This window comes from the organism of the source record quoted next, unplaced genomic scaffold (assembly GCF_019419815.1).
Source record: "Pyrus x bretschneideri cultivar Hongxiangsu unplaced genomic scaffold, Pyrus_bretschneideri_v1 Contig1, whole genome shotgun sequence".
NCBI classification, from domain to species: Eukaryota; Viridiplantae; Streptophyta; class Magnoliopsida; order Rosales; family Rosaceae; genus Pyrus; species Pyrus x bretschneideri.
The window spans coordinates 9,924,137-9,950,454 of record NW_025999390.1 but is presented as its reverse complement, the minus strand read 5'-3'; the positions used below and the strand labels follow the sequence as shown (position 1 = coordinate 9,950,454).

The following is a 26,318-nucleotide window of genomic DNA, read 5'->3' as shown; positions in this document are numbered from 1 at the left end:
TGCAGATGCATGCACGTACGCATCCCTTTAACTGTTAAGTTATATCTCAATTCACATTCTTCTTTCATGTCTTCTTTTTTGTTTATTTTAAGAAGTAAACATCTCTATTTTTTAGATTATCTACCTCAATTTGAAGTGTTCCTTGCTTCTAAAGTCACCCAAAGATTGACACAACAACATTCTCCTACCCACTATCGAAATAAAAAATCCCATAATTATTACTTTGCTCGAATAAAAGTAAGCTATGATTTTTCGTCGTCAAACTTATCATAAATGTGGTCTTTTTCTCCTTTCATAACATGGTGTGTTTTAGTCGGAAATTTAGTGCATCAGCACAATATCTATATAACATACAATAAATCATAGATCTTAGCTAGTTGTAGTATGAAGACATATATTCAATTGTATAATATTGTAACGGTTGATTACACAATTACATTACATAATTTATGTGAGCAATCAAATGCTTGACATACCGCTGTTACAGCAATGCATTGCATACACACCCTTGGAATCAAAATACATGGACAATGTTGCTTTATGTCTTGTCGTGACGGCTGAACATAAAAATTTCTCCTTGAAACGAAACCTAAGCAATTATTGGTTAAACAAAAAGAATCACTGTTCCAGCCTTGTGAAGATTCGAATCTTTTTCATCGGAACATACCAAAACAAAACGAATTGAATCTGACGGCTAGGAAATTCCCCTGAACCCAAAAATTCCAAAGCATAATTCTAGCATCCAAATACCAATAAAGCTACCTCCCCACGCATTTGCCAACTCAGCCGTCATAAATCTCACAACTCCCAAAAAAACGCCAAATCTTCAAAAAATCGTTGCTAATTCCTTCAGCTTATAACCGCCCTTTCCTCCCCTGTTTCTCTCTGGACCAAACTTTCTCCTCCGCCGGAAAACCATCATTTCCGGTTGCGGGAAAGCCAATCCGACCGTTGGTGGCAATTGGGTTTTTTCTTAAAGTTCGAGTCTCTGTGGGTTTTTTGGTAATTTAATTATGATGTACGGTGGAGTCGCCGAGAAAATCAATAACAGAGAAGGTGTTTGAGAGGGTTGGCGGGTATTCTTACCTGAGCAGCTACCTCAAGAACAACGCGGCAGCCACAGCAGCCAGAGACACCACCGCCACAACCACCACAAGGCGTGCGAGAACGACGAGAGTGATGACGATTACTACGAGGACGAGGGGACGATGGAGCTCGTGCAGATTGGAGCTGAGAGGACCAAGAACGTCTTGATTCTCATGAGCGACACCGGCGGCGGCCACCGCGCTTCCTCCGAGGCCATTCGTGATGCCTTCCGCATGGAGTTTGGCGATGAATACAGGGTAACTGCCGATTTCGGTTCTTGATTTCCCTCCAGATTTTTTTTGTGGTTTCTTCTCTTTTTCCTTCATTTTGTTCATAATTTAATGGTTTTCTTGTATAAAAAAAAATTAATAATGTTTTATTGTATTTCTTGATCAAGTTTATGTTGCCAAAATTAATTACATTTAGATTTAGTAATTATTGATGTTATAATCTCTGTTTCTACAATTATTCATGAGATGCTTATTCGATTTGATATTTCAGATATTTGTGAAGGATGTGTGGAAAGAGTACACAGGTTGGCCGTTAAACGACATGGAGAGATCGTACAAATTCATGGTGAAGCATGTGCAGCTGTGGAAGGTCGCATTTCACGGCACCTCTCCCCGATGGATCCACAGCGCCTATCTCGCCGCCATTGCAGCCTACTATGCCAAGTAAGTTCCCTTCCCCCCTTTTGCTTTTCGCTTTCAATTCAACGAAAACCCCATAAATAACTCTGCAAGTAGAGAGAAACTTCGGTAGAGCTGGGCCGTGCAAAAGGTATGATCGGGCGCTCCTACCAAAGTATTTCTCCTGCAAGTGAAGCTAAAGTTTTAGTCACATATTCCTACTAAAGTTTAATAAAGTATGATATTACTCTTAGGTATATTTCCAACTTTTACCTGTGCTTTTAATTTTCTATCTTTTCTTTGAAATGATTTTTCTCATCTACTCGTCACCTAATCAATTGTTAGAGACTAAACTAATTGTGAATTATTGATGGGATTTGGGTGGAGAATCCGATTCTGATCGACTTACAAAGTCTTAATTTTTACCTAGATTTGTTTATTAAGTATTGATTAGGGAATTATTTTAACTGAAGGGAGGTGGAGGCTGGTCTAATGGAGTACAAGCCGGACATCATAATCAGTGTGCATCCTTTGATGCAACATATTCCTCTGTGGGTGCTCAAATGGCAAGGCCTGCAGAAGAAGGTGATTTTCGTGACGGTTATCACAGACCTCAACACCTGCCATCCTACATGGTTTCATCCTGGTGTCAATAGGTGCTACTGCCCCTCGCAGGAGGTAGCGAAAAGGGCGCTAGTAGATGGCCTTGACGAGTCTCAAATACAGGTCTTTGGCCTGCCCATCCGGCCCTCTTTTGCTCGAGCGGTTCTCTCCAAGGTGTGTAGTGTTGTGTGTTTGCAACTTTACACGTCTGAGAATGTATTTGTATGAATGAAGGTTCAATATTGAGTGCTTGGTTACTGAATTTTATTCATTGTGCCTTTATTCGCACCCTCTAATTTGCGGTTGTGTAGGATCCACTCAGAGAAGAACTCGAAATGGACCCTGACTTGCCGGCAGTTCTGCTCATGGGAGGTGGCGAAGGAATGGGGCCTGTAAAGGAAACTGCAAGGGCTCTCGGAGAGACACTCTTTGATAAAGAAGCTGGAAAACCAATTGGTCAGCTGATCATCATATGCGGGCGGAATAAAACCCTCGCTTCCACTCTTGAATCTGATGAATGGAACATTCCAGTGAAGGTACAAATTAGTCCTTGCTTGTTAAAACATGTTGCCTTGACAAATTTGATGCAGTTTTTGTCAAAGATTTCGACGTGGGATTTCTAATTTTTACGTTCTTCAAATTCGCAGGTTAGAGGATTTGAGACACAAATGGAAAAATGGATGGGAGCTTGTGACTGCATCATAACAAAGGCAGGACCTGGCACAATCGCAGAGGCATTAATCAGAGGGCTTCCAATTATCCTCAACGACTACATTCCCGGACAAGTACGTGATCATTTTTCACGCATTTTCTTCTTCTTTTTTTCATACGATTTGTTCAAACTTTTTGACTAACATTTCCACTTCGATTGCCAGGAAAAGGGCAATGTGCCTTATGTGGTGGACAATGGGGCCGGCGTCTTCACCAGAAGTCCCAAGGAAACAGCGAGGATTGTCGCGGAATGGTTCAGCACGAAAACAGACGAACTGAAAATGATGTCGGAGAATGCACTAAAACTAGCGCAACCTGAGGCTGTGTTCGACATTGTGAAGGACATCCACGAGCTTGCCCTCCAACGCGGTCCTATGGCGAACATCCCGTACATGCTGACATCTTCGTTTACGAGTTTAATCTGATTAATTACCGGGGATTTAATTTGATAATTCCCAGTACTAGAATGTCATGCCTTGTACAGTACAAATAGTTTCTAAATCATCTATCATTCTTTGGCCGCAATGGTTTGAAATTTTACTTTTTCCCTCTTTTTTTTTTTTTTTTTTTTAGAGGATATTGGAAATTTGGAAGTAGTTGGATATACGTAGGATGTTGCCGAAGTTGACGATGTTTGCCTTGGTTTGGTTTTTGTTTTTGCTTCAGACTTAACTCATTTGAGGCTTCAAAGCATGCAAAAGTGGTCTAGCTTTTAAGAAAACTTATACTCCAAGTAACTTCCCTTGGCTTCTAACTATTGATCGTCAAACTTATTCACGCGATATTCAAATTTAATGCGAATTAGATAATAATTTGACTTTTTATGTAGTTGAAGCAACGCATTACTTTTACCAATACACAAGTTTCGGTTAAACTATTCTTTTAATTGCATTTCACTTTGTAAAAATCAACATGCGGAAATCAATTTCTACCACGAAATCGTAGTAATTTGGGAGTTGCTTTTTCGTAGTTTGGCCATGTGGTTGGAGAAATGGAAAGCTTAAGCCATGTGGGTCTCTCCTTCCTAAATCAGGCTATCTATTGGTTAGGGTTTTATAGTCAATCAGATGTCTTGTCTTTTTTCGGCGGCTTTGGTCGTTAGCGGTTGGAGAAAAAGGCATTCACCAAAACCAAAAAAAAAAAAAAAAAGAGAGAGAGAGAGAGAGAGAGAAATGTTTTATTAAATTGTTTTTTTCAAGCATAGTTTTTTGACTAAAATCCCATTTTTAATTTGATTACTTTACACATTAATGGAGTAGAGAAAAAGTCACCATTTTAAATTTGATTATTTCACATAATTTTGAAGGAGAAAAAGTATTCAAAGGACGTAACAACATTAAAATAAGACAAATTCATATAAACAAATGATCTATATAGAAAAATACTACATAGATTTTCTTATATTAGGACTTTTCGTCATCTCATCTTTTTAGTAGAATATTTTAAAATATTGATGCGGGAATTGTGCCAAATAAATAAGGTGGTAGAGAGTCCATACAGAGTCTAACTTTTGATAAAATTTCCTTAACATTCCTCATCTATATAAAACTAAAAACAAGGACAACATAGATACAGTTAAGGCAAACAATGACACAAAAAAAAATTATGATATCACATAATCACAATGAGATTTTTGTTGACTAATTATGTAAGAAGCACTTGTGTTTATAGGTGTTCTTAGCTAGAAGTGGTCTATTAGAAATACGTCAGCATTTTCACTAAAAACTTACGTTCTTCTTTAAGAACCTAGCACTCGGCATAGCTTTTCCAGAAAACACTTTCATGTCAAAATATAGCAAAACACTTTTGACTAGAAACAGTTTTTAGCTATTTCAAAAGCCGTTACAAACAAAGACAAAGCATATATAAGCATATTTTCACAATCAACATATTTGGGCCTCTTTAGAATGTCAACGAATGGTACTTATAGACCTATTAAAATAAGATGGGCATGAGTAAGGCCCACTAAAGGATGAGAATATCAAGTCATTGGGCCTACAGGGCAGCCTAAGGAATCCAATTGACAAAACATCAACACAAGAATGAAAGACAACCGCCACCATTTATCACTCATAGCCCAATTGTCCACCGACAAGAAGAGACAAGAGCATAACTTAAAAGTACTTTCTGACCACTTGAGGCAATTGGTAGACCTGACAATTTTCTAACACAAAGCTCCCAGGACAAGTCTGTTCAGATGTCAACTACTAGCCACGAGTTGGATATCGACGGGAAATTAAATATGTGAAGAGACATAAGTGTTGACAGGCCTATTGCTTAGCTAAAGTACTTTTCAACCACTATTAGGCGAGTTGTGTGCTTTGGTACTTGTCGATCCGAGAAACCCTTATAAGCAGTCGGATCAACAAGAGAAAATTACATTACATTATTGTAAAGTGTTCTTCTAATTCACATCAAATATATATCAAATCATAACAAGGACGTAACCCCATCTTTAGGAATAAACCATTTAAATACTTTGGTCATAACCTAGCTTTATGCCCCGGGTACACCAAAAGTAGACTATACTAATTTTTACTAACCTTAAAGTTTTGAGCTTTAACAAGTTGTTGAACCCAAGCGAATGCATATCACTAATTACACGTGTACATGAACCATTAGATTAAAATGGACAAACGAGATGAAGTTCCTAACCTAAGTTTCAACTGGGTTAAAAACCCCATTTTCACGGTCAATTTTCCAATCCGGTCATTTAACCCTGTTGTAGCATAACTTAAAAAGTTTATGGCTTGTTTGGTATCCTATTTGAAATTTTTTATCATTTCTCAAAACATTTCTTGAAAATAATTTTCTTTAAGACTCAAAAACTTGATTGGTTTGTGATTTAAAATTTTTAAATCTTATGGCTTAAACTAGACAAAGAGATCTAAAAAGAGGGGGTCGCAGGAGAAGGAGAAAGAGGAGAGAGGAGGAAAGAAAGTAAGAGATGATTGAAGGAAAGAGAAATAAGAGAGAGGATTGGACGAGATAGAGAGGACGAGGAGTGAGAGAAAGAACCGAGATAATGAAAAGAACGGATTGGAAAAAAGACGAAAAAGGTAAAAAGAAAAAAAGAGGAGAGAGAAAGAAGAAAAGAGAGAGAGAGAGAGAGAGAGAGAGAGAGATTTGGAGTGAGAGGGGAAGAGGGAGAGAAAAAGAAAGGAGTGGGTTTAAGTTTAGGCCAAATCAGATAAATGATCCATGTGGTCATAATGTATTCGAAAGATAACCCTTGTGCTAAAAAAACTCGGATTTAAACCCTTGTGGTGTACTCCGTTGGCAATTAGTCCAAAAGTGATTTTTCCGTTAACTATCTGTTAATACATGACTAAAATTGTACTTTGACATGTTCACTCTTCCTTGTCTCCCTGCTCTCTCTGTAATTTGAATTTTCACAAAACCAATTATGAGAAAGTTGTCATTGAGATCGGCAGGAAGCTTTAAGATTGGTCTCTCGTTGCTTTTTACGAACAGCAAGAAAGCCGTCACTGAGATCTCTAAGTTTGATTCGGGCTTGCTGCAGCTTCAAAATGAACCTGTAGAAAAAGGTGAAGTTGTTGATGATGGCGGTGGTCACGTGCTGGGAATAATGGATGAGGTTCTTAGTTTCTTCACTGAGATTTCGGTGATGCCAGACTGCTTGACCGACTTTCCTACGACACTTGACCATGGTAAAGTTGTTGAATTTCACTTCAAATTGAATGCAAGGTTTTGCCTATTTTCTTTGTGCATGTTGCTTTAATTTTCTAATGAAGTTGTGGAGAATTGAAAAGAAATCACGTTTCTGGGAGGAAGCTTTGATTTGTTTCGAATAAATCGAAATTTATTCGAAAGCTGTTATGATGATTTTCATTTGGTTCGATTTTGTGTTCTACTTTTGTAATGGTAGATACCGGAGTTGGAATCGAAGACCTCTTAATCTGTTTGTAATTGCAATACAACGATTGACAAGATAATTTGAAACAAGCTGACATGACATTTGTGTTGGCAAGTTTATGCTGATTGAATTTGAATCAAACATGGTGTTGTACAAATACAAATTACAGACCTTCTTCTTATCCATACTTCTCGAACATGGTGTTGTGAAAGTACAAATTATAGACCTTGTTCTTGTACATTGGACAATATAAAGACGAGAAAGAAGAAGGTGCACATGCCAAAGTACAATTTTATACATGTATTGACAGGTAGTTAACAAAAAAATTACCTTTGGACTAAATTTGCTAACAGAGTACACCACAGGGGTTTAAATCCGAGTTTTTTTAGCACATGAGCTATCTTCCGAATACCTTATGATCTCATGGATCATTTATCCAATTTAGTCTTAAGTTTAAAAACTCTAAAAATTCACTTTTTATATTCTTAGAGAATATATTATATTTTTTAGTTCAGTTTTTTAAAATAGTCCTACCAAACACGTTTTTAAGGCCTAATACTTGAAAATTATCTTTGAGTTTAAAAAGTTAGATTCAAGTAAAGTACCAAACATGCTCTTAATTACCACTGTTGAGATTGAACAAAAAAACAAAAACAAAAAAAAAAAAAAAATCAGGTGCCGCCTACATGTGATTGACAGTTGAGAGGGCGAGTTGTAGCGTATTCTCGAAGGCGAGGTATCACCTCGCAGAATCCAACCCCCTCCTTCCTTCTTCCTCCCACCAAATGCCAATTCTCTGTGAAAGCTGAAAGCTCCAACATTTCCAAACCCCCATTGAAGAAATTATTCGATCAGGTACTGAATTTACTACCCAATATTTACTCCTGTAATATAAATTTTGCTTTCTGTTTTCCTGGCAATTGATCAAATCTAGAGAGAGAGAGAGAGAGAGAGAGAGAGAGAACTAACGGAGCTGAATTCTCCTTTCAATGATTGGATAACAATAATTACACTTTCTGTTCTCTTTCAATTGCAGTCATAAGTTTCTTATTTGGGGTTAAATTTCTCTGTTTTTTAATTTTTAATTTTCATGATGTTTTCACCTAATTACCATGTATTGTCTTCATCGCTGAATTTTCAGGGACCCAATTGGTTGTTTGGAAACAAAGTCGTGGTGATACGTAGTCGTTCGGCTCAGAAAGATGGTAAAGCCTCAATCTTTTTTTCCTAATTTTCAATTTTATGCTCATCATTTTGATAAATTGTGGAGGAACATTAGCTGGTGATCGTCAATTTTTCGGTTTCGATACATGTTTCTTTAATACACTGAGGAGAGGGGAAAATGTTAGTGAAAGATTTAGTTAAAACAGCAGTTGACAGCAACTATGGTGACAGGTTTATCACTCTAGTTTCGTGGACGATGAAGAAATTCCTAAAGCCTGTGGATGCCCTCTGTTGCCTTTGAAAACCCACATAAAGGGACCTGCCCCGGTTTCAGAGCAAGGTTTTATATGTGTACAAGCACATTCATATTATTAGCTGATGATATTGTTTGATTTGGTCGTATTTTTTTGTTGTTGATACGAGGAATCTTCTTCTGCGCAGATAGAACGGATATTGTTGATGAAGCGATTACATACTTTCGTGCTAATGTTTTCTGGGAACTTTGATATTAAGAGCACCGCCGATAAGCTCCTCATTTATTTGACTTTTTATATCAATGTGGCTTTGAAGCGGCTTGAGGGTTGCAGAACTTTGGCTGAAGGAACCAAGGCCATTATTAATTTGGGACTTGAAAATGTTCCTGTTCCTGGAGAGCCGAGTTTCCCTTTCCTGGGACTTTTTCCTCTTCCTCGGTCCCAGCGGGAAGCAGGTGAAGCTCTTTCTCATCTGTGCTTACATTTATAATCATTCATATTATTTACTCTTATATGTTAGTTGATTAAGCCAATTAAAATTATAAGCTAATTGAGTTTCTCAATTGCAAACCCTGGATAAATGGAACTACGATTTAGTTTTAGATTAAGTTATTCTTGATGTCTTCTCTTTAAGTTCCAACCTTATGGATATCGATGAACATAAAAATCGAGTTGATTTGGAATGTTCTAGCAGTTAATGTTTTGAACAAACGCTATCACTCTAGTCCTCGTGAACTGTCACAATACAAGGCGCCCTACCTTTGTTTGGCTGCTTGACTTGCTTTGTTTGTTTTCACTTCGGTTATCAATAGATGATTGATTTTTGACCTTCTGAGATGACCTTGGGACGCCTTCATATTTCTCAGCATGCTTATCCGGTTATGGAACATGCGTTTATTTATTGAACCATAGATGGTCTTGAATCGGCTGACTCGTTGCTAGACTATCAATTCCAAATAAATAAAGAAACAGAGCCTCCACAGGGAATGCTTTCATCAGAGTTTCACATATTTCGCTAGGATATCTGAACTTGAATTGTTAATAACTAACACATCTATTCTTCTTTTGAGCCAATTATTGAGATAAGAAAGTCATATTGTTAGTTCTTCAGTTTAACTCTTCAGCATGACATACCGTCAGTTCCATGTAGAACATTCATTGCATCTTCCATACATGAATCTCGGTTTTCTTTTCTCCCTTTAAACTTGATGCTACACTATCAATTCTTCTTAAAAGTAATTTTCATCTGCCCGCTTCAGACGCTAAATATATACATACACGTACACATACACATTATCTTATATTTCAAAGTATTGAATGGCTGCAGAATTGCTGAGGAATTATTTGAAGCAGATACGGGAGGAAGCAAGCGGGAGATTGTTGAGCGTTGCTTACTGTTGTGGATTCTGAACAGGCAGTAGTCTAGTGATGTTGAGCCACCAGATTACGTTGCACATCGGAGACACCTCTTTCCGAAACCTACAGTGTATTCTTTCTCTTCCTCTTTCGACAGAGCCCTGTATGCGAATAAAATACCGATTTTTCTATCTACAATTAGTTATCTGACTACAGTAACAAGTTACGAAAAATGTACCACAGAGTAACCACATCTCATCTCATATACTTACGGAGGACCACGTCATTCGTACATCTACCCACGGACTAGTGATGACGTGGTTCTCTGTATTGAGACAAGGTTCTTCTCAAGGGTTATAACACTGACTAAGGGTAGATGGATTCAATTGTTTACTAGAGAAGGAAAACAACATGATTTGTAGTAATGATTTGGGATTAAATTTGTATGGACAAATAGAAACATGAGCTAATGGGTGAAATCATAGTCCCAACTCCCAAGCAATCCATGGTTTTATGGTCCAATTCCATGATTGTGAGCCAACAAAATGATTGGGTCTGTTTGGTGGCTCTGCCAACTTTTTGAGACAAGAGAATCAAAGAATGCTCCTATGCTTGTACTAATTAAGAGAGAGAGAATCGAATGGGAGACCTCGATGTTTGGAGAAAGGGCTCTTAATCGAGGTATAAACTCTTTATCCAAACGCTCTGTATGACAATTATAAAAACAAATGTTAAACACTGATCAAATGAATCAGAACCGACCAAAACTTATAATCCGGAAAATGGTTTTGCTCACTAAAGTAGAGAAATTTTTCAGTGTGACCGGTACATGCAATGGTACATCACGTGTCATTATACAAATTGTGAGATATATATGTTAAAAAGTTAATAACTTAAAAAATAAAATTTCCCACCAATTATATAAAAACACGTGATGTACCCTTCATGTTCTGGTCACAATGAGAAGTTTCTCCTTTAAGTGGTAGTGATGCTTATCGACGTACTTATTATTTATTGTGATAGTGAGCATCACCACTAGTTTATAATGGTTAAGAAAATGCACCAAGTAACATGATATTCATTTACAACATAAAAATTATTGAAATGATTCGAACTTGAGACCCCTGCTACCATACGGAGAGATTTTAGCCAAAATTATTGATTTTGGAAAACCAAGTATTTACCTTATTTTCTTCATTTTCTTCATTTTCGTCAACTTGTAGACCGAAGAAGCTGAGCAGACTACACTTACAACACACACAGCCAGCGGTGCTCATCACAGTCCCAGGTCTCTCACTCCCATTCCCTTCAATCTCAGCCGTTGATCTCTTCCCCCATCCATGAACCATATGTCCTTTAACCTTAGGGTTTCCACCATCAATTTCACCCCAATCTCCGCCACCGCCACCATCATCGCCGTCCATGTCGTCGATGGCCAAGATCACTCACCCCCGCCAACAGATCAACGGCGAGATTCTGCCTCAGCCCTGTCCTCACCTTGCCGAGTTCCTCTCCAACAATGGCTCCAAGCCCTTCCGGGCCTTGCAGGACTGTCTACGGGTCAAGCCGCCGGGTGGCCGCGCATCTATCCGCCGCGATCCCAAGGAGGTCCCGCGCTGTGGCGCGTGCGGGGAGTCCGCGCGTCCCAGACTCTATGCGTGCATCACGTGCGCTGCCGTCCACTGTCACGTGCCATCCGGACCATCCCACGCTGCGGCTCACGCCTTCTCGATGCCTCCCGGTCACGAGATCGCCGTGGACGTTGACCGAGCGGAGCTCTTCTGCTGCGCGTGTAGAGACCAAGTCTACGATCGCGACTTCGACGCCGCAGTCGTCCTTGCTCAGACCGCCGCGTCGACGCTGGCCTCCTCAGCCACGTCAGCAGTCCAGCAGTACGCGCCGGAGAATCTCCGGAAGCGACGCCGTATCAACTACAAGCCGTGGATACCGAATCTGAGAGAGCAATACTTGGTGGGGAAGAATTCCAGTCCCCTAAACGGCGACGTCTCCGATTTGCCTTGGGGATTGCGCGGGCTCAACAATTTGGGGAACACGTGCTTTATGAACTCGGTTCTGCAGGCATTGCTCCATACGCCGCCGTTGCGGAACTACTTCCTCAGCGACCGGCATAACCGCTACTTCTGCCAGAAGAAGAGCAATGCCGATGACGCCGCCAAGAAAATTGCCGCCAATAGTATTGATGGTGGCGGGAACAAGAGCGCTGCGCGCGTGTGCTTGGCCTGCGACATGGACGCCACGTTTTCTGCTGTTTTTTCGGGGGAGCGGACGCCTTATAGCCCCGCAAAGTTCTTGTACAGGTTTGTAATCTGTACAAATCGCATTTTAATCACAATGTAGGTGGTCAGGGGTGCAGGGATGGCGAAAATATTGTTTGATTTTTCGGGTTTTTGCTGATCTGTTGTTGTGGTAATGCCGTAGTTGGTGGCAGTACGCCGCGAATTTGGCGAGTTATGAGCAGCAGGACGCGCATGAGTTCTTCATTTCTATGCTTGATGGGATTCATGAGAAGGTGGATAAGGATCGGCGGAAACCCGAGAGCCAAGGTTAATTCTTTCTCAATCCGAAACTTGTATCTGTTAATTTTCATGTTGTGTTTTATGTGCATGCTACTTGAAATTCATGGGGACATCACAAGATACAATTGCTAAAGAACAAAATTTTATTGTGTATTGTTTCTGAATGTATGTATGGAATTTGAATCAGTAGGGCCCTCTGTGTTTAATTTCTTTCTGGAAGCTCCTATAGTTGAAACCGCATTGGATTTTGTACAAGTTGATCATTTGTTGAGAGCTTTTGAAGTTCATCTAATATTGAAATTTCTGGATAGAATCCTGCCTCAGTCATAGAGTAATATAAATTGGCAAATTGCTAATTTGGGAAAAAAGGAAGATTTTATTGAATTATCTAGTTTTACTCTTGGACCCCACTCTCTGTAGCTCCTCAGAGATATTGTTATCTCGGGAATTTGTTAGCTTTGGTTTAGTACATTTCATAAGTTGTAATTGCTTTTCGTTGGCCAGCTTAGAATTTAATTTAATATCGTGTCTTTAGTGTATTTGTGGCCGTATATAGTGGTAAACTAGTGTGGCGAACCCTGTGATGGGTTAAGAGAGCTTCCCGTAATACTACTCTCTTATATCAGAAAATGAGCTGATGGGCTTTACAAGATGGGAGTGTGAAAAATTAGGTGCTATGGCAATATTGCAAGACGACTAACTTAAGAGTTCCTAATGAGCAGTTGACTTCCCCAACATCTGTATTTTTCTCGTTTTCTTTAAACTAAGGTGACTTTAACATGTAAATGCAGGGTGTGGGTTTAGGTATCTTGCTTGTTGCCTAGGGAGTTGACAAGTGCTGAAAGATTTAGGGCTAATTTTCAACCTCTACCTGCTGGCTTGATGGCATTATCAGCTTCACCCAGTAAGTCAACTTTCATTTAGCTGTCTTGGGTTTATCTACCTGGGGAGATCTCGTATTTTATAGTCCTCAATTAACTCAACCTTTGTGCCATGTTTAGGGTCTGATTACAACAATGACCCCATACCCAGAAAATTGCAAGATTCTTCTCTTAGGTTCGCAGCCAGCAAAAGTTCTCATCACTCCTGTGGGTACTCCAATTCAAACTTTTCCTGCATCATCAGCCATCTTGTTGCTTTCTACCTACTTCTTGGCATCAGACTTTAACTACCTTTTCTTATCGCCTTGGAAACTGGGCATTTTCCATTGTCATTGGAAACTGGGCATTTTCCCTTGTCATTCAACTTCCCTATAGTTCTGAGGAGTGAGGAGGTGCATTTTCCTAAAATTTTTGTTAATGATATAACTGGATGATTGAGTAGCTGACTTATATGGGACGTATAGGATAGCTGACTAATCTGGGACATATAGGATATAGAGGCTGCACATGATCAATAAAGCTTTTGTTGTAACTGTTATGTTAATGTTTGTCCGTTAGAGATGGATTCCAAGGCATTCTTTCTAGTGTTTCCAGACATTGAATTGTTTGATATTTGTCTTGATGTGGATCTTCACCTGTATTTGCGTGTACTTAATGAAAAAAAAAGTCGCTGATAAATTTTCATTTCTTTTGTAGTGCAGGCAATGGAGACTGTTGTGTTGCTCATAGAGTTTTTTCTGGTATCTTGCGATCTGATGTCATGTGTATGGCCTGTGGTTTTACGTCTACAACATATGACCCATGTGTGGACATCTCATTAGATTTGGAACCTAACCAAGGAGGTTCTGCAAAGACTGGGTCCACAAAGTCAAGTCATTCTTGCAATGGCGAGGCAGATTGCATGAATTCCAGCCAAAACTGTGGGGTTTCTACCCTTATGGGATGCTTGGACCGCTTTACGAGACCTGAGAGATTGGGCTCTGACCAGAAATTTTTTTGCCAGCAGTGTCAGGTGAGGCAGGAGTCTCTCAAGCAAATGTCCATAAGAAAGCTTCCTTTGGTTTCATGCTTCCACATCAAGCGATTTGAACATTCTTCGGTGAGGAAAATGTCAAGGAAGGTTGACCGTTATTTGCAGTTCCCATTTTCGCTTGACATGGCTCCTTATCTCTCTTCTTCCATCTTGAGGAGCCGATTTGGAAATAGGATTTTGCCTTTTGATGGGGACAAGCCAGATTCATCAAATGACTTATGTTCAGAGTTTGAGTTGTTTGCTGTCGTCACTCACACAGGCAAGCTAGATGCAGGCCATTATGTGACTTACTTGCGATTGAGTAATCAGTGGTACAAGTGCGACGATGCTTGGATCACGCAAGTTAATGAGAACATTGTGAGGGCGGCACAGGGCTACATGATGTTCTATGTACAGAAAATGCTTTTTTACAAGGCAAGTGAGAAACCGAGTCCTACATGATCTTCTGGCCAGAAAAGTGAGCGATGAATTTTTGTTGCGTGAGATGAAAGATGGAAAAAAAGGAGAAAGGTATGAAAATTCATGGTTCGGTTTTGTTTGCTGGATAATATATGTTATCTAGCCGCTTTTGTCATTGGTTAAAGAAATCAAGCAGCTCTCTACGTGCTCAGAGCTCACCGAGGATGAGGAAGAGGACGAACTCTCAGATGGAGCGTTTTGAGCCTGAATTTTTGGGGCAGCCTTGCATTTGGGAAAGTATTTAATTCATAAGGGTTGATATTGGTTTCTGATATGAATCATGTTTCCAGGTATTGGCGATGGTTGATTCTTTTCTCATGAATCTTCTTTCATTCACAGATGTTGCAATGCCTACTGTTGACTAATATCAATGTCTAAATCAGCAAATCTCATCTTAATTGCATATATTTATTGATATTTTTATTTGGAATTTTACTGTGAATTTTTCTGTGCCCTATCCTCTTGTAGCAACTTATCTAATCTAATGCGACAAAATGCGGTTGAATAAAGATAGTGATTTTCCCTCTTGTTCTCTCCTTATGCACTTCTTTAAGTTCTGCCATTGGATTTTCGTTTGATTTATTCAATCTAAAGTCTGAGACGGAGAGTGGTGCATGGGCAGAAAACGGATTGCAAAAATTGCTCCGCTTGACTCTTTTTGGAACAAAATTCGCCACTTGAAAATTAAGAAAATTTGTGAACTTACCTTTTGGTGGGTAACGTGAGTCTGCTCAATTTCCTCACAACGGGCTTTCAATAATGTGATACGAGAATCAAACTTTAAATCTCCCACATATTTGTGTGTGTCTATACTAGCGCCACTTGTCAGGTAACTTTAGTCCCAAGTTTCTTCCCCTCATAACCCTCTACGGTAGAGGCTCTACCAGAGTTGGGCTCGGGGGAATTGAACAGGCTGAATTGAAGATGGGTTGGGTTTGAAAATTAAACATTGTTGGACCTTTCAAACTCATCATACGACCCAACAAATTTCAGACTCCCAAATTCGCTGGCGTTGAGTGGGGACCCAACAGCATGGCCCCACCATATAAATCCAAAGGATCCGAATTCAAAACAAATCTGAGCCACAAACCCAATCCGTTCCGTGGCGCAAAAATGCCCCTACGACGCAGCACCAGTAGCTCGCTTCCTCCTCCTCCAATATTTACACAAGACAAGTTGAAATTTTCCACCTTTTAGTCACGGACGAGAGACGGATAGATACGCACTGAAATGGCGAAGCTCACGCTCAGAGCCGAGAGCTCCTCTTGCCTATTTTCACACAGCACGGGCTCGCAGCCGTCGTCGTTCGCGTCCACGCTCGGACGGCGTAGTTTGCTTCGGTTCCCTCCGAAGCATAATTTGGAGTTCAGAGTGTTTTGTAGTATTAAGGAGAAGGAAAACGTCAGTGAAACTAAGAGGGTCAATGGGTTGCCGGTGGAAAAGCTCCAACGGGCGGGTTCGGGGTCTGGGTCGGATTCTGAGGGTGAATCCGGTCAGGAGAGCGGCTCTGGGGAAGTGGGTTTTGATTGGGGTTGGCCGCCATGGAAGAACGTGCCTCAGAGGTACAAGCTCATTGGGACTACCTCGCTTGCGTTTGTTATCTGCAATATGGATAAGGTAAGTCCTGTTGCTCGGCTAGCTCTGTTGTTATTTCTCGCTTAGGCATTTCATCGAACAAGTTCTAGGCATGAAATTTTAGATTGAACATTGATTCACTTCTGGTTGAAAAGGATAGATATTTACTGCATAAATGCAATTGGACGTAGTTTTGGGTTGTGGGGTTACTGCATTTTGATTTTAAACGAATCAAGTTTGCTTCTTTTGCATGTGGGATTGATTAAGTTCAATTTTTGGGTGTTTGGTTGACAGGTGAACTTGAGTATTGCTATAATTCCGATGTCCCACCAGTTTGGATGGAGTTCATCCGAGGCAGGATTGGTTCAATCCTCGTTCTTTTGGGGGTATGCATTGAGTCAGTTGCCTGGGGGCTGGCTTGCCAAGATATTTGGTGGGAGGTTTGTTTTTTAAAAGCTCATTACAAGTTTTTAGCTTGTTACTTGTTTATTTATACTTAGAACTATGCAGCATTGTTCTATCATGCTACAATTATTCTGTGTGCTATAACTAGGAGCATTTTACAAAATGTTTGTTCACTGATGCCACGACATTATATGCCATTCTCATCTATCGTTTTCTTCTAATGCAGAAAAGTTCTTGAGTTTGGAGTATTAACTTGGTCTTTGGCTACGGCACTCGTACCTCTTGTTGCTGGATTTACACCTGGTTTAGTTTTTTCAAGAATTTTGGTACACTTATCTACCATGTATTCTATTTTCTACAGATTCTTGTAATTCAGTTCAACTTTGTTTGGCCTTTTGTTTTCGTGTTTGATTCCTATCCTATTTTTGGCTTGAGTGTCAAAAATGTGTTACTTACTGAGAGCTCTTTTCTATGAAGTGCAGGTAGGAATTGGAGAAGGCGTTTCCCCGTCCGCTGCAACGGACCTTATTGCCAGGCATGTATGACATTCTTATGTTTAATTTGGTCCATCATAGATTCCTAGGTGTTGTTCATCGAAACATACTTTTGTTCAAATTCAGGTTGTCTAGTGGATTCAATTTCTTTATATTTAAGAATCTTAATAATCTTTTACCTAATGCAGGACAATACCTTTGGAAGAGCGGTCACGGGCTGTAGCATTTGTCTTCGGTGGTCTGAGTGTAGGAAGTGTTGCAGGGTATGTTGAATGGGTTTTTGAAGATTTTTGTTTCTTTTTCAGAAATGAAAAGGGAAAATTTGAATCAGAGTTCAATATGAGGACGTTTTAATTTTTAGTGTCATCATAAAGAAGAGTTTGGTTTTTTTATGTCTGTATATTCGTTGTGTACTCAGCGTTCATTGATAGCCATTTGTAACATTGGACTTCTTGCAGGTTTCTTCTGGCTCCTCCCCTTATCCAAAATCTTGGCTGGGAATCTGTTTTTTACATATTTTCCTTTTTGGGGATTGCTTGGTAAGTAGCTGTCTCAGACACTCAGAATTAGGGGTCTCCCTTTCTTTTCGCTGAAGAATTAATTCACTTAACTTGTTCCAGTCAATGTGAAAACTTATTTATTTGCTATCAATATGCCAGGAAAGAAAACAATGTTCTTTTTCCTTTTTTGCGTTTTCTGCCTAGTACTAACCTTCCATCTTAATTTATGAGAAAGGAACTTACTTGGCCAATTAATCGTTAATAGCTCTCTTCTTGTCTCTTTTTCTTTTTGAAAAAAAAAAAAAAGAAATGTTATTGTGGAACACTGAAGTCTGGCTATATATGGTCATGTTGTTTCCCTATATATCTATCTTGAAGGTATCTGGGATTTCAGTTTCTTGAAGGACAAGCCTCATGGGTTGGTGAATCAATTCCACGTGAGCATTTAATCCCTTCTCCATTATCCTTGTTTATTTGGGCAAGGCTTATATTTGTTCATGTAAAAATGTGCAATTGATTACTTATCCGATGGTAAAGTTGACTAGAAGTCAATTTAGTATTAAGGACCTGTTTCTTGGAGTAACCAATGCCATCTGGTCATCATCTTTTTTGTTAAAGAAAAACTGTTTGGTTTGGGAATTATGAGAAAGCTTCATAATACTCATTTATTTTTCTACTTAATGAGCATTTAATACTTGGTAAAGGCTCCACAGCCACTGTTGCTTCTGCCTGTCATTTCGCATTGTAGTTTCTTCACTACTGTGTCTCTCTTTATGATGCAACGAGTACCATTTTGCTAATGTATCAGCAATCACAATTGTTGCCACAGTTACAATGATCATTACCATTTACAAAGATATATACACGATTCTATCACTGTATATTCCTCTTTCATTCATTGCGAATTTGTCACAATGCATAAAGTTGACTCCAAGACTATTTATTTGTGCAATGTTTCACTAGAAAATTTGTCCTATATCTTCATAATGAGTTGTCAATACTTCAATTCATGGATAGTGTGGTAACGATACCAGATGCTGTTGGCAAGATCAAAATTCAAGGATATGTCTGTGTGTTATTTTCACGTGCTACATTTCTTGCATAGTGATGATTCTTTTTGTTCATTTAAAAATACTTGATAGGGTCCCAATCAACGGATGTGAAGAAAACATGGAGTACTGAAGAATTAGGTGACTCTTTGAAGGTGTGATTCTTTTTTGTGTTGTATATGTGTGACTTGGGGCAATGCTGGTGATAGCCAGGCAATGTTCTGAATATGACAATTGAGTGACGAATGTTAAACTTTATTGTTGTTTAGACTAATCCAGAAGATAACTGCAACTTTTTGATTTACATCATTGCTTTGAAGTTTTATCATAGTTTACATCTTATCGTAACATGTAGCTATTACTGTATACGACTTTGGTTTCTTACTTGCTTCTATTTAGTAGGGTGTACCATGGAAAGCATTTTTCCAAAGTCAAGCTGTATGGGCAATGATATATGCTCATTTTTGTGGAAGCTGGGGTCATTATACTTGCCTAGCATGGCTTCCCACCTATTTTAGGTAATTCATGCAGACTTTCACATTGTATAATGATAGGGAGGTATGATTTGTACTTTATTCGTCTATTTAACTAATGTAAGTTGTGACGGCACTTGCCAACAATTGTGACCGTAACTTGGTCTAGGAAATAGAAGCAAAACGAAAGGTGCTGGATTAACGTAAGGTCATTTATAAGTTATCTAATTTTTATTGAAAAGTATGTTTACAAGGACTTGGTATCTGAGGTAAGTATATTATTTTCTATACAGTGAGGAGCTGAACCTGAATTTGACAGAAGCTGCATGGGTAAGTCTAAAAAGTCCACTGCTTTTTGGTTCTTAGCGTTCAAGATAGAATTACCAACTTCAGCCTGCAATATCTTACACCACACTTATTAATTCTCTACGAATTTGCCCATCAAAGCATTAGATTTCTGCATAAGGTATTATCAATTTATAATAAAGTTATTCAGTTGTCTGATATCGGGGTTTTTGTTCGTTTCAGGTCTCTATCCTTCCTCCATTGGCTTCAATCTTTGTGACTAGCATTGCATCACAATTTGCTGATAGCTTGATTTCTAGTGGAGTTCAAACCACTACAGTAAGCATATTTTAGATCGAGCTACTCTGTTGTACTTTATCAAGTCAGAAAACTCCATCGTGATGAAATTTTTAGGTTTTTCCAACAGAAGATGAAAAACAACCTCAACAGTTTTCTCAAGTTTATGGATGTACTTCCTTTTGCTTGTTTATTTAATTGCTATTTACCCTGGAATACATAATAAACTTGTTACTTTCATAATTTAGTTTTGAATAATAAGTTTATGGCTTCCATTATCATTCCTTAACTCTCTGGTAAGTATTGACTATTTTATTAGGGTAATGTTTACACTGAGATTCACTCTTAATGTTTCTGATTCCCTTATTTTGTACATGTAGGTCCGAAAAATTTGCCAAACAATTGCCTTTTTATCTCCTGCAGCTTGCATGACTCTTTCCTCTGTTGATCTAGGATTGCCCCATTGGGAAGTTGTCGGAATTCTCACTGGTGGTTTAGCCCTCTCAAGCTTTGCGTTGTCAGGTACAGAGCAATCGAAATTGAGACTTGATTGTGTATGATGGTGAATACAATGTTTTAATCTCTTACGCTGTTCCCTTAATGTAATAATCAAACGTGCAGGATTGTATTGTACCCATCAAGACATGTCACCCGAATACGCAAGCATACTCTTGGTATGTAAATTTACAAGAACCATGTTTTTTATTTTTGTTCTGGAAGATGCTATGGAGCATCCTCTTTTTATTTATGATCCACCTCCTCCATTCACTTGGTTACAATTCAACTTTAAATATCATTTCCACATCGTATGCATCATTGGTGTGAAGGGTGGGTGGTGGAAGTTTGTGTCTTTTCATCTATAGTCATGCATGATTCCATTCAGTGGTCTGACTCATCTAGGTAGTTCTTTTCTTGGCCAATTATTGACGTAAACTTACTCATGAGTCGTGATACTAAGAGCTGTATACACTGCAACTACTTTTGGACTTGATATACATGGATGTCACCAAAAACCATGTCCATGCATTTTCTTAAAATCAAACATACCCAGATTCTTATAAATTCGGTTGAATGTGACGGATTCTAATTTTCCACTCAGGGTATTACTAACACTGTTGGGGCGGTACCTGGAATAATAGGTGTTGCCCTCACTGGTTTTCTTCTTGATTCAACTCATTCATGGAGTGTAAGTATTCTCTGTTAGTGCACGTTAACCCTTTCCTACTTTCAATAGCTTACATCCTCCCGATTAGTTCGTGGTAACTAATTCACTTGCGTGTTATGCAGATATCATTGTTCATTCCATCAATATTTTTCTACCTGACTGGTACAGTCGTTTGGTTGGCGTTTGCCAGCAGTAAGCCTCAAACCTTTTCGAAGAGAGACTGACCTTTTTTTCAGTTCGGTCTATTTCTCTTGAATGAAGGTTTCCAAACAGTGGGAATCTTCATTCAATGTATAACTAGTGTCACCTGTGTTCGGAAATTAGCTTAATATTCGCCGTTATGTTCATTCTGTACATCTAGAAGGCAAAGCTACCACACATGTATATGTAATCTTTCATGCGATGCACATTTTTGTTGTTGTAATCTCGAATAAGTGTTCTTGGTTAGCCCCCAAACGACACGGGTGAAATCTGATATTGTACAGCTGTTTTAACAGTTCACAACTTCACATTGAATAAATATGTTTCGAAAGGTCGGAAGTTTTTGTCCAACATTTGATCACCATTTAGTTTGCACCACTTGGGGTTTGAGATGATGGATAATTAGTTTCTTTGATAGTCCTTGCATTGCACATCAATCACCATGTCCTTCAGGAACTTCGAATTGGTTCCGATATTTGGTGTGCGGGGATCCAAACACAGGACTTCAGGTGCAAAAGTAACCACTTAGCCGCTTTAAGAATAGAACAGTAGAAACATTGAGGATGAAAATTGAATTGTATTCTCTCTTATTGAAACAATGTTAAAAATTACACTTTAAGCATTGCCTACCTGCAAGCAGGGGGAACTACGTATGGTATGTGAGCAAATACAATCGAGGACGGACCGACTAAAATTGGTTCTGATGCATTTACATATACAGGGTTTAAGCTAGGTATGGTCCCGGATGAATCTACACGCAAAGCGTTTCCATTGAGCAGCATGGTTTGGCTTTGTATATTTCCATCCTTCGCTGTTAGATGGTATTCTTCTCTTTCTGTTGAACTTCTGAGACCCTGACGGAGCTTGGCCACTTGTGATCTATGAAGCTTGTGTGATTTGTGTTTATGTCGCAGCGTCCAGGTAGTGTTGAAGGCAACTCTGGCCTCGATGGCGGTGGTATTGTGAAGGTTGATCAGTAGTACCGTAATCCCTTTCTGTAAGATGAAATCGTAATTAGCTCAGAAAAACAAGGAATGCTGGTTGCTGTCTTTCATGGTAGTGAAATTGTGGTTTAAGACTTACAGATTGTTTTGCGCAGTGTGCGTAAGCGCGTATCTTTTTCGGTCCAGAGAAGCTCGTTGCTAGTACGTTTCTTCCCATCAACCGATGCCAAAGAAGAGCGCTGGTATGGAGAAAGCCAGCATAAAGCAGCAGGTGTGTTAAAACGTTGTCTAAATTCAGCTTCGAAAGTGATTAAGATCGGTATGTGATTACCTGTAATAGTCGGGATTAGGTTCGAAGGTGGTAGTATTCAGTAAACCATAGTTTCCACCGATCAATGTCTGTCTGCAGTAGGTTCTTGTGTCGTATGTTGCTGACATTCCGAGCTGATCCAAATACCTGTTTGAAGCATCAAAGTTATGATTCTTGCTAGAGATTGAACACAGGAGAACGAAAGAAGATGCCTTAGATGCTGTGGCCAAGTTACCAGAAACTATATACAAATGTATTGGAGACAAGATGGCGGCCGCTGTTGTAAGCGCCTCCTGCTTCCCCAACCCACGCAGCTGCCGAAGTTGAAGAACCCCTTAGGATGCCGTGGAGGTTTCTGAACGTGCTAGAAATACCGTCAAGAACAGATGGATCGAGAATCTTTTCAATAAGGTGTTGATCAACCCCTAAGAACACAAGCAAAGATTTCTTATATCAGTTAGGAAGTTGCGAATTAAACCGATAAACAGGACTTTTCGCTATGTGTTTGTTCAATCAGTTATACCTGGCCCTAGATTATATATATGATGAGTGACAACGTCTAGGGATGTGGTGGTTTTATCTATGTAGTCTTTGAACCACTTGGCATCGAAAAATCCTCCCGGAGATAGGATTAGTGGCTTTGGTTCGACGCCCTTGTAGATGTCTTGTACTATCTTTTGCAGAGCAGTTGTATCGGATACATACTGACTTGCCGAGATTGTTGTTCCGATTCCATGTCCACACAATTCATTCCCTGAACAAGCATTAAAACTCCTTCAGTTTCTATACACGTACATTATAACTTACGTGATGTTTAAGGACATTTTGGTGCGAAACGCGCTCTTACCGAGCTCCCAACCATGAACTGTGTAGTTGTTTTTGACGTTGTAACGGATGAAAGACTCCGAATTGGTGTAGTCCCAAGCTCCAGTTGCAGTACCGTTCAAATTAATTGTTCTTCCGGTGAGAGCATTTAACCCGAAGATAATCTTAGCCCTGAAGAAATCATTCGTCGGATGATGTCACTTGCTCTTGTTTTAAAAAATCTAAACTTTAAAGAAGAAGCACAGGGAAGAAAGATTATAATTGTTACCCGGCTTTCTGAAAAAAAGAGCTTAATTCATCCCATCTCCTCATGGGCAAGCAGCCCTGAGTGAAACCAAACATCTCAGAAGTGCTTTTTCGAAAAGCATTACAGCTTTGCTTGTTGTCTGGTGTGGCATATATCACCTTATCTTGCAATGTGCCGCCCAGTCTAAGTTTCAACGGTGAGAAAGCTGCACAATTAGCAAAGAATTAAGTAAGTTTTTAGGCTCTTATTTTAACTGCCGGATAGAAACCCGAGTTTTTCTAATGGAATCAAGAAATTCCTACCCTTTATGGCATTTAACAAGATAGTGTTCTTCAGATCCTGCACAACAATTATCATACAAAAATCAGAAAGCATTACAAATGCTAAAAGTATGAACAAGAACACAAAGGAAAGAGAGATTTCGGATATTTTGAATTGTACATTCATAAGAAAAGTTAAATTTGAAGACTTAAGGATCAGTTTAATTGTGAAAACCCCGGAAAACAATCTGTTTCAATAAAACAGTATTCCAAAAAGATTTATGATTTCTGATTATTTACAAATCTAAAGAAAAACATATGAATGTGTAGACGTTTCTAGAGAGAGAAATATTATGTATATGTGTATGTATGTATATGTGTGTGTATATATACCAGATTGAGGAGAGAAGCACGACCCCAGCTGCATGTGCCATAGTCACATTTCTCAGGAGGCCACCAATCAAGAGTTGCACAAATAAAATCGTCGTCAATTTTCCCAATGGCGTCTCTGCCATTGATGCGGACTGTGCCTTCCACACTTCCTCCTCCAAAACCAACCTTTGCATTTACAGAACAAACCAAGAAACCAAAAAACACCCAGAAAATAAATCCCATTTGCCAGATATCAGAACCCATCTGCAACAAGATCTCTCTCACTCTCTCTCTCTCTCTTTCTCTCTCTCCCTCCCTCCCTCCCTCCAAGTTTTTCTCAAGTTCTGTGTGTTTATATATATATGAAGGATGAGGAGGAACCCATGAAAGAAAAAATGAAAGCTGAGATCTCTGAAAATTTGCCAAAAGTGAAGGTGTTTTGTAACAAGTGGGATGTGGGAGGGGAGAGAGAGATAAATTAACAGTTTAAAGCGAATTCTCTGCAATTTTGATATAATTGTGTTGCAGAGAGAGAGAGAGAGAGAGAGGGAGGGAGATTAAAAAAAGGCATGCAAATAATACATACAAAAAACTACTGGGAAAACACGTGAAGAGAAATCTACTACTCCACGGCATTGGTCACCTTCCTCTCTGACTATACCCTATATATGTGGACCATTGTCGTTATTATTTATTAGTCTTGTACCATGGAAAATACTTGGTCACGGGTCGTTCTTGTTTACAGATAAATCATATTTTTTTGCATGATTTTAGCACATGTTTTTACATTAGTGTCAATATGTGATTTGCATGCAAACGTAAATATAAAGACGTAATAATCAAGTATGTGCTCAAGGTTACTAATAGGCTTTAAGGATACGATTGCTCCATTAAAGTAAATTACAGTTTTGTATATAAACTTTTCTTTTCTGTGATGAATTACTTTTATTTAGTTTATGTAGATAAGTCAAACGCTAATCAGTGAGTAGCTTAAGAAAACGCTAATCACTCGTTCAAACTTGCTTTCCTTTCAAACGAGCACAAAGCATGGAATTAAGTTTGTAGTAAGGAAAAATGTGACGTGGTAGGGTTGGAAGTAGCTTGCAAGTTGCTAAGTGGGTCCCTGACCTTGCTTTTCAAAATGGAAAGTACAAAGATTGGCCTGCCTTTCCCTTTACCAAAAGAAAATCATGAGAAATGGTTTGATATCCGTCGACTATTACTCCTTGACAGTCAGATAACGTTAAAAGATTAAAATTTAAATCAAATTTACGAATCACATGATGTGTTATCAATAAGAAATAAACACGTTAATTAACAATTAATTAATAATTTAATTATCAATAATCACATCATTATGTTCTCTCTAACATTACCCTTGATAGCCACCCACTTGTTTCGCTTCTTAACGCGCAATTCGCTTGGGGTTAAAAAATTAATCATTTATTTCTATTTTTATGTTTCTTTTGGAAAAATTAATAGTAATTAGGGTAAAATGATTAGAGTTTTATTTACGGAAAAATGATTAGGGTTTTGAGTAAAAAGCGAAACATGTTTTTATTCACTTTCGCGAAAACCTAACTTAGTTGACGTAAGTATTGTTTTGCATGTCTGAATGTTGATGCATTTATTTTGATAACATTTTTGGTATATAAATCAATTTGTGTTAAAAAGAAAGCGATTAAGGTTTTTATTTTACCATAAAGAAAAAAAAAACAAATGGAAATGATTTGAAAATAAAAAAATAAAAAGTAAAGTAAAGTAAAAAGTTAATGAATTTTAATATCATTAACACTTTTTATTTTAATATCATTAATGAATTTTAATGATATTAAAAAAATAAAAAGTAAAGTAAATAGTACTAAGCAGTGGCGGAGCCAGAATTTTGTAATAATGGGGTCATGAGAAATAAGCTATTCACAAGGGGAAAAAAAAAAACTTACACTATGTTTGGATGAAAAAAATTTAAGATTACTAAGAAATTCAAAAATGATGGAAATTGAAATGATGAGATTTTATATTCTAGAATTTGTAAATTTCTTGTTTGGTTAACCTAAAAGAACAATGGAATTGAATATGGAATTTGTTATTTTTAAACTCTCAATCATAGAAATTGGAAAATAACACCTATTTACATCGAATTTGAACTTGGGAATTGGAGGTCCCAAATTCCAATTTTTTTTTTCATGCGGAAATTCTAAATTTCTATGTTTATGAATCCAAACAAGGAAATTAGTGCATATCAATTTATAAATTCTGACTTTTATCAAAATTCCATGTTTATTTCCTTCATCAAAAGATAGTGTTAATGAATTAACCTACTTAT

The 26,318-nt window shown here is 38.5% G+C and overlaps 4 protein-coding genes and 1 pseudogene across 5 annotated transcripts; 4 read left to right on the top strand and 1 right to left on the bottom strand.

The window, feature by feature from the left end:
* Window positions 1–780: 780 nt before the first annotated feature.
* LOC103949172 (monogalactosyldiacylglycerol synthase 2, chloroplastic) lies at window positions 781–3,554 on the top strand. Its single transcript, XM_009360273.3, has 6 exons — window positions 781–1,343; window positions 1,588–1,760; window positions 2,189–2,492; window positions 2,630–2,854; window positions 2,966–3,103; window positions 3,194–3,554. Exons 1-6 carry the CDS (start codon window positions 1,209–1,211, stop codon window positions 3,452–3,454), a joined length of 1,236 nt encoding a protein of 411 aa, XP_009358548.2. The 5' UTR covers window positions 781–1,208; the 3' UTR covers window positions 3,455–3,554.
* A 3,804-nt stretch (window positions 3,555–7,358) lies between these two features.
* LOC103930737 lies at window positions 7,359–9,871 on the top strand (annotated as a pseudogene).
* Window positions 9,872–10,829: 958 nt separating this feature from the next.
* LOC103930740 (ubiquitin C-terminal hydrolase 22-like) lies at window positions 10,830–15,020 on the top strand. The gene is made up of 3 exons (XM_048584809.1): window positions 10,830–11,998; window positions 12,120–12,244; window positions 13,800–15,020. Exons 1-3 carry the CDS (start codon window positions 11,103–11,105, stop codon window positions 14,570–14,572), a joined length of 1,794 nt encoding a protein of 597 aa, XP_048440766.1. The 5' UTR covers window positions 10,830–11,102; the 3' UTR covers window positions 14,573–15,020.
* Window positions 15,021–15,672: 652 nt separating this feature from the next.
* LOC103949169 (probable anion transporter 6, chloroplastic) lies at window positions 15,673–21,385 on the top strand. 2 transcript variants are annotated; one of them, XM_048584842.1, is made up of 15 exons: window positions 15,673–16,207; window positions 16,460–16,605; window positions 16,797–16,896; window positions 17,053–17,105; window positions 17,253–17,327; window positions 17,523–17,603; window positions 17,943–18,001; window positions 18,707–18,768; window positions 19,016–19,131; window positions 19,380–19,416; window positions 19,615–19,710; window positions 20,049–20,190; window positions 20,290–20,342; window positions 20,808–20,854; window positions 20,956–21,385. In XM_048584842.1, the coding sequence occupies exons 1-15, from the start codon at window positions 15,821–15,823 to the stop codon at window positions 20,990–20,992; spliced, it is 1,491 nt and encodes a 496-aa protein (XP_048440799.1). In that variant the 5' UTR covers window positions 15,673–15,820; the 3' UTR covers window positions 20,993–21,385. The 2 variants fall into 2 exon arrangements, with proteins under 2 accessions (XP_048440799.1, XP_048440788.1); XM_048584831.1 differs by having other exon boundaries at window positions 15,676–16,207; window positions 20,768–20,854.
* A 213-nt stretch (window positions 21,386–21,598) lies between these two features.
* LOC103930738 (heparanase-like protein 3) lies at window positions 21,599–24,603 on the bottom strand. Its single transcript, XM_009340110.3, has 9 exons — window positions 24,014–24,603; window positions 23,663–23,699; window positions 23,382–23,565; window positions 23,136–23,284; window positions 22,812–23,042; window positions 22,524–22,713; window positions 22,310–22,435; window positions 22,118–22,217; window positions 21,599–22,029 (listed from the first exon to the last, which is right to left on the bottom strand). Exons 1-9 carry the CDS (start codon window positions 24,254–24,256, stop codon window positions 21,661–21,663), a joined length of 1,629 nt encoding a protein of 542 aa, XP_009338385.1. The 5' UTR covers window positions 24,257–24,603; the 3' UTR covers window positions 21,599–21,660.
* Between the last annotated feature and the right edge of the window lie 1,715 nt (window positions 24,604–26,318).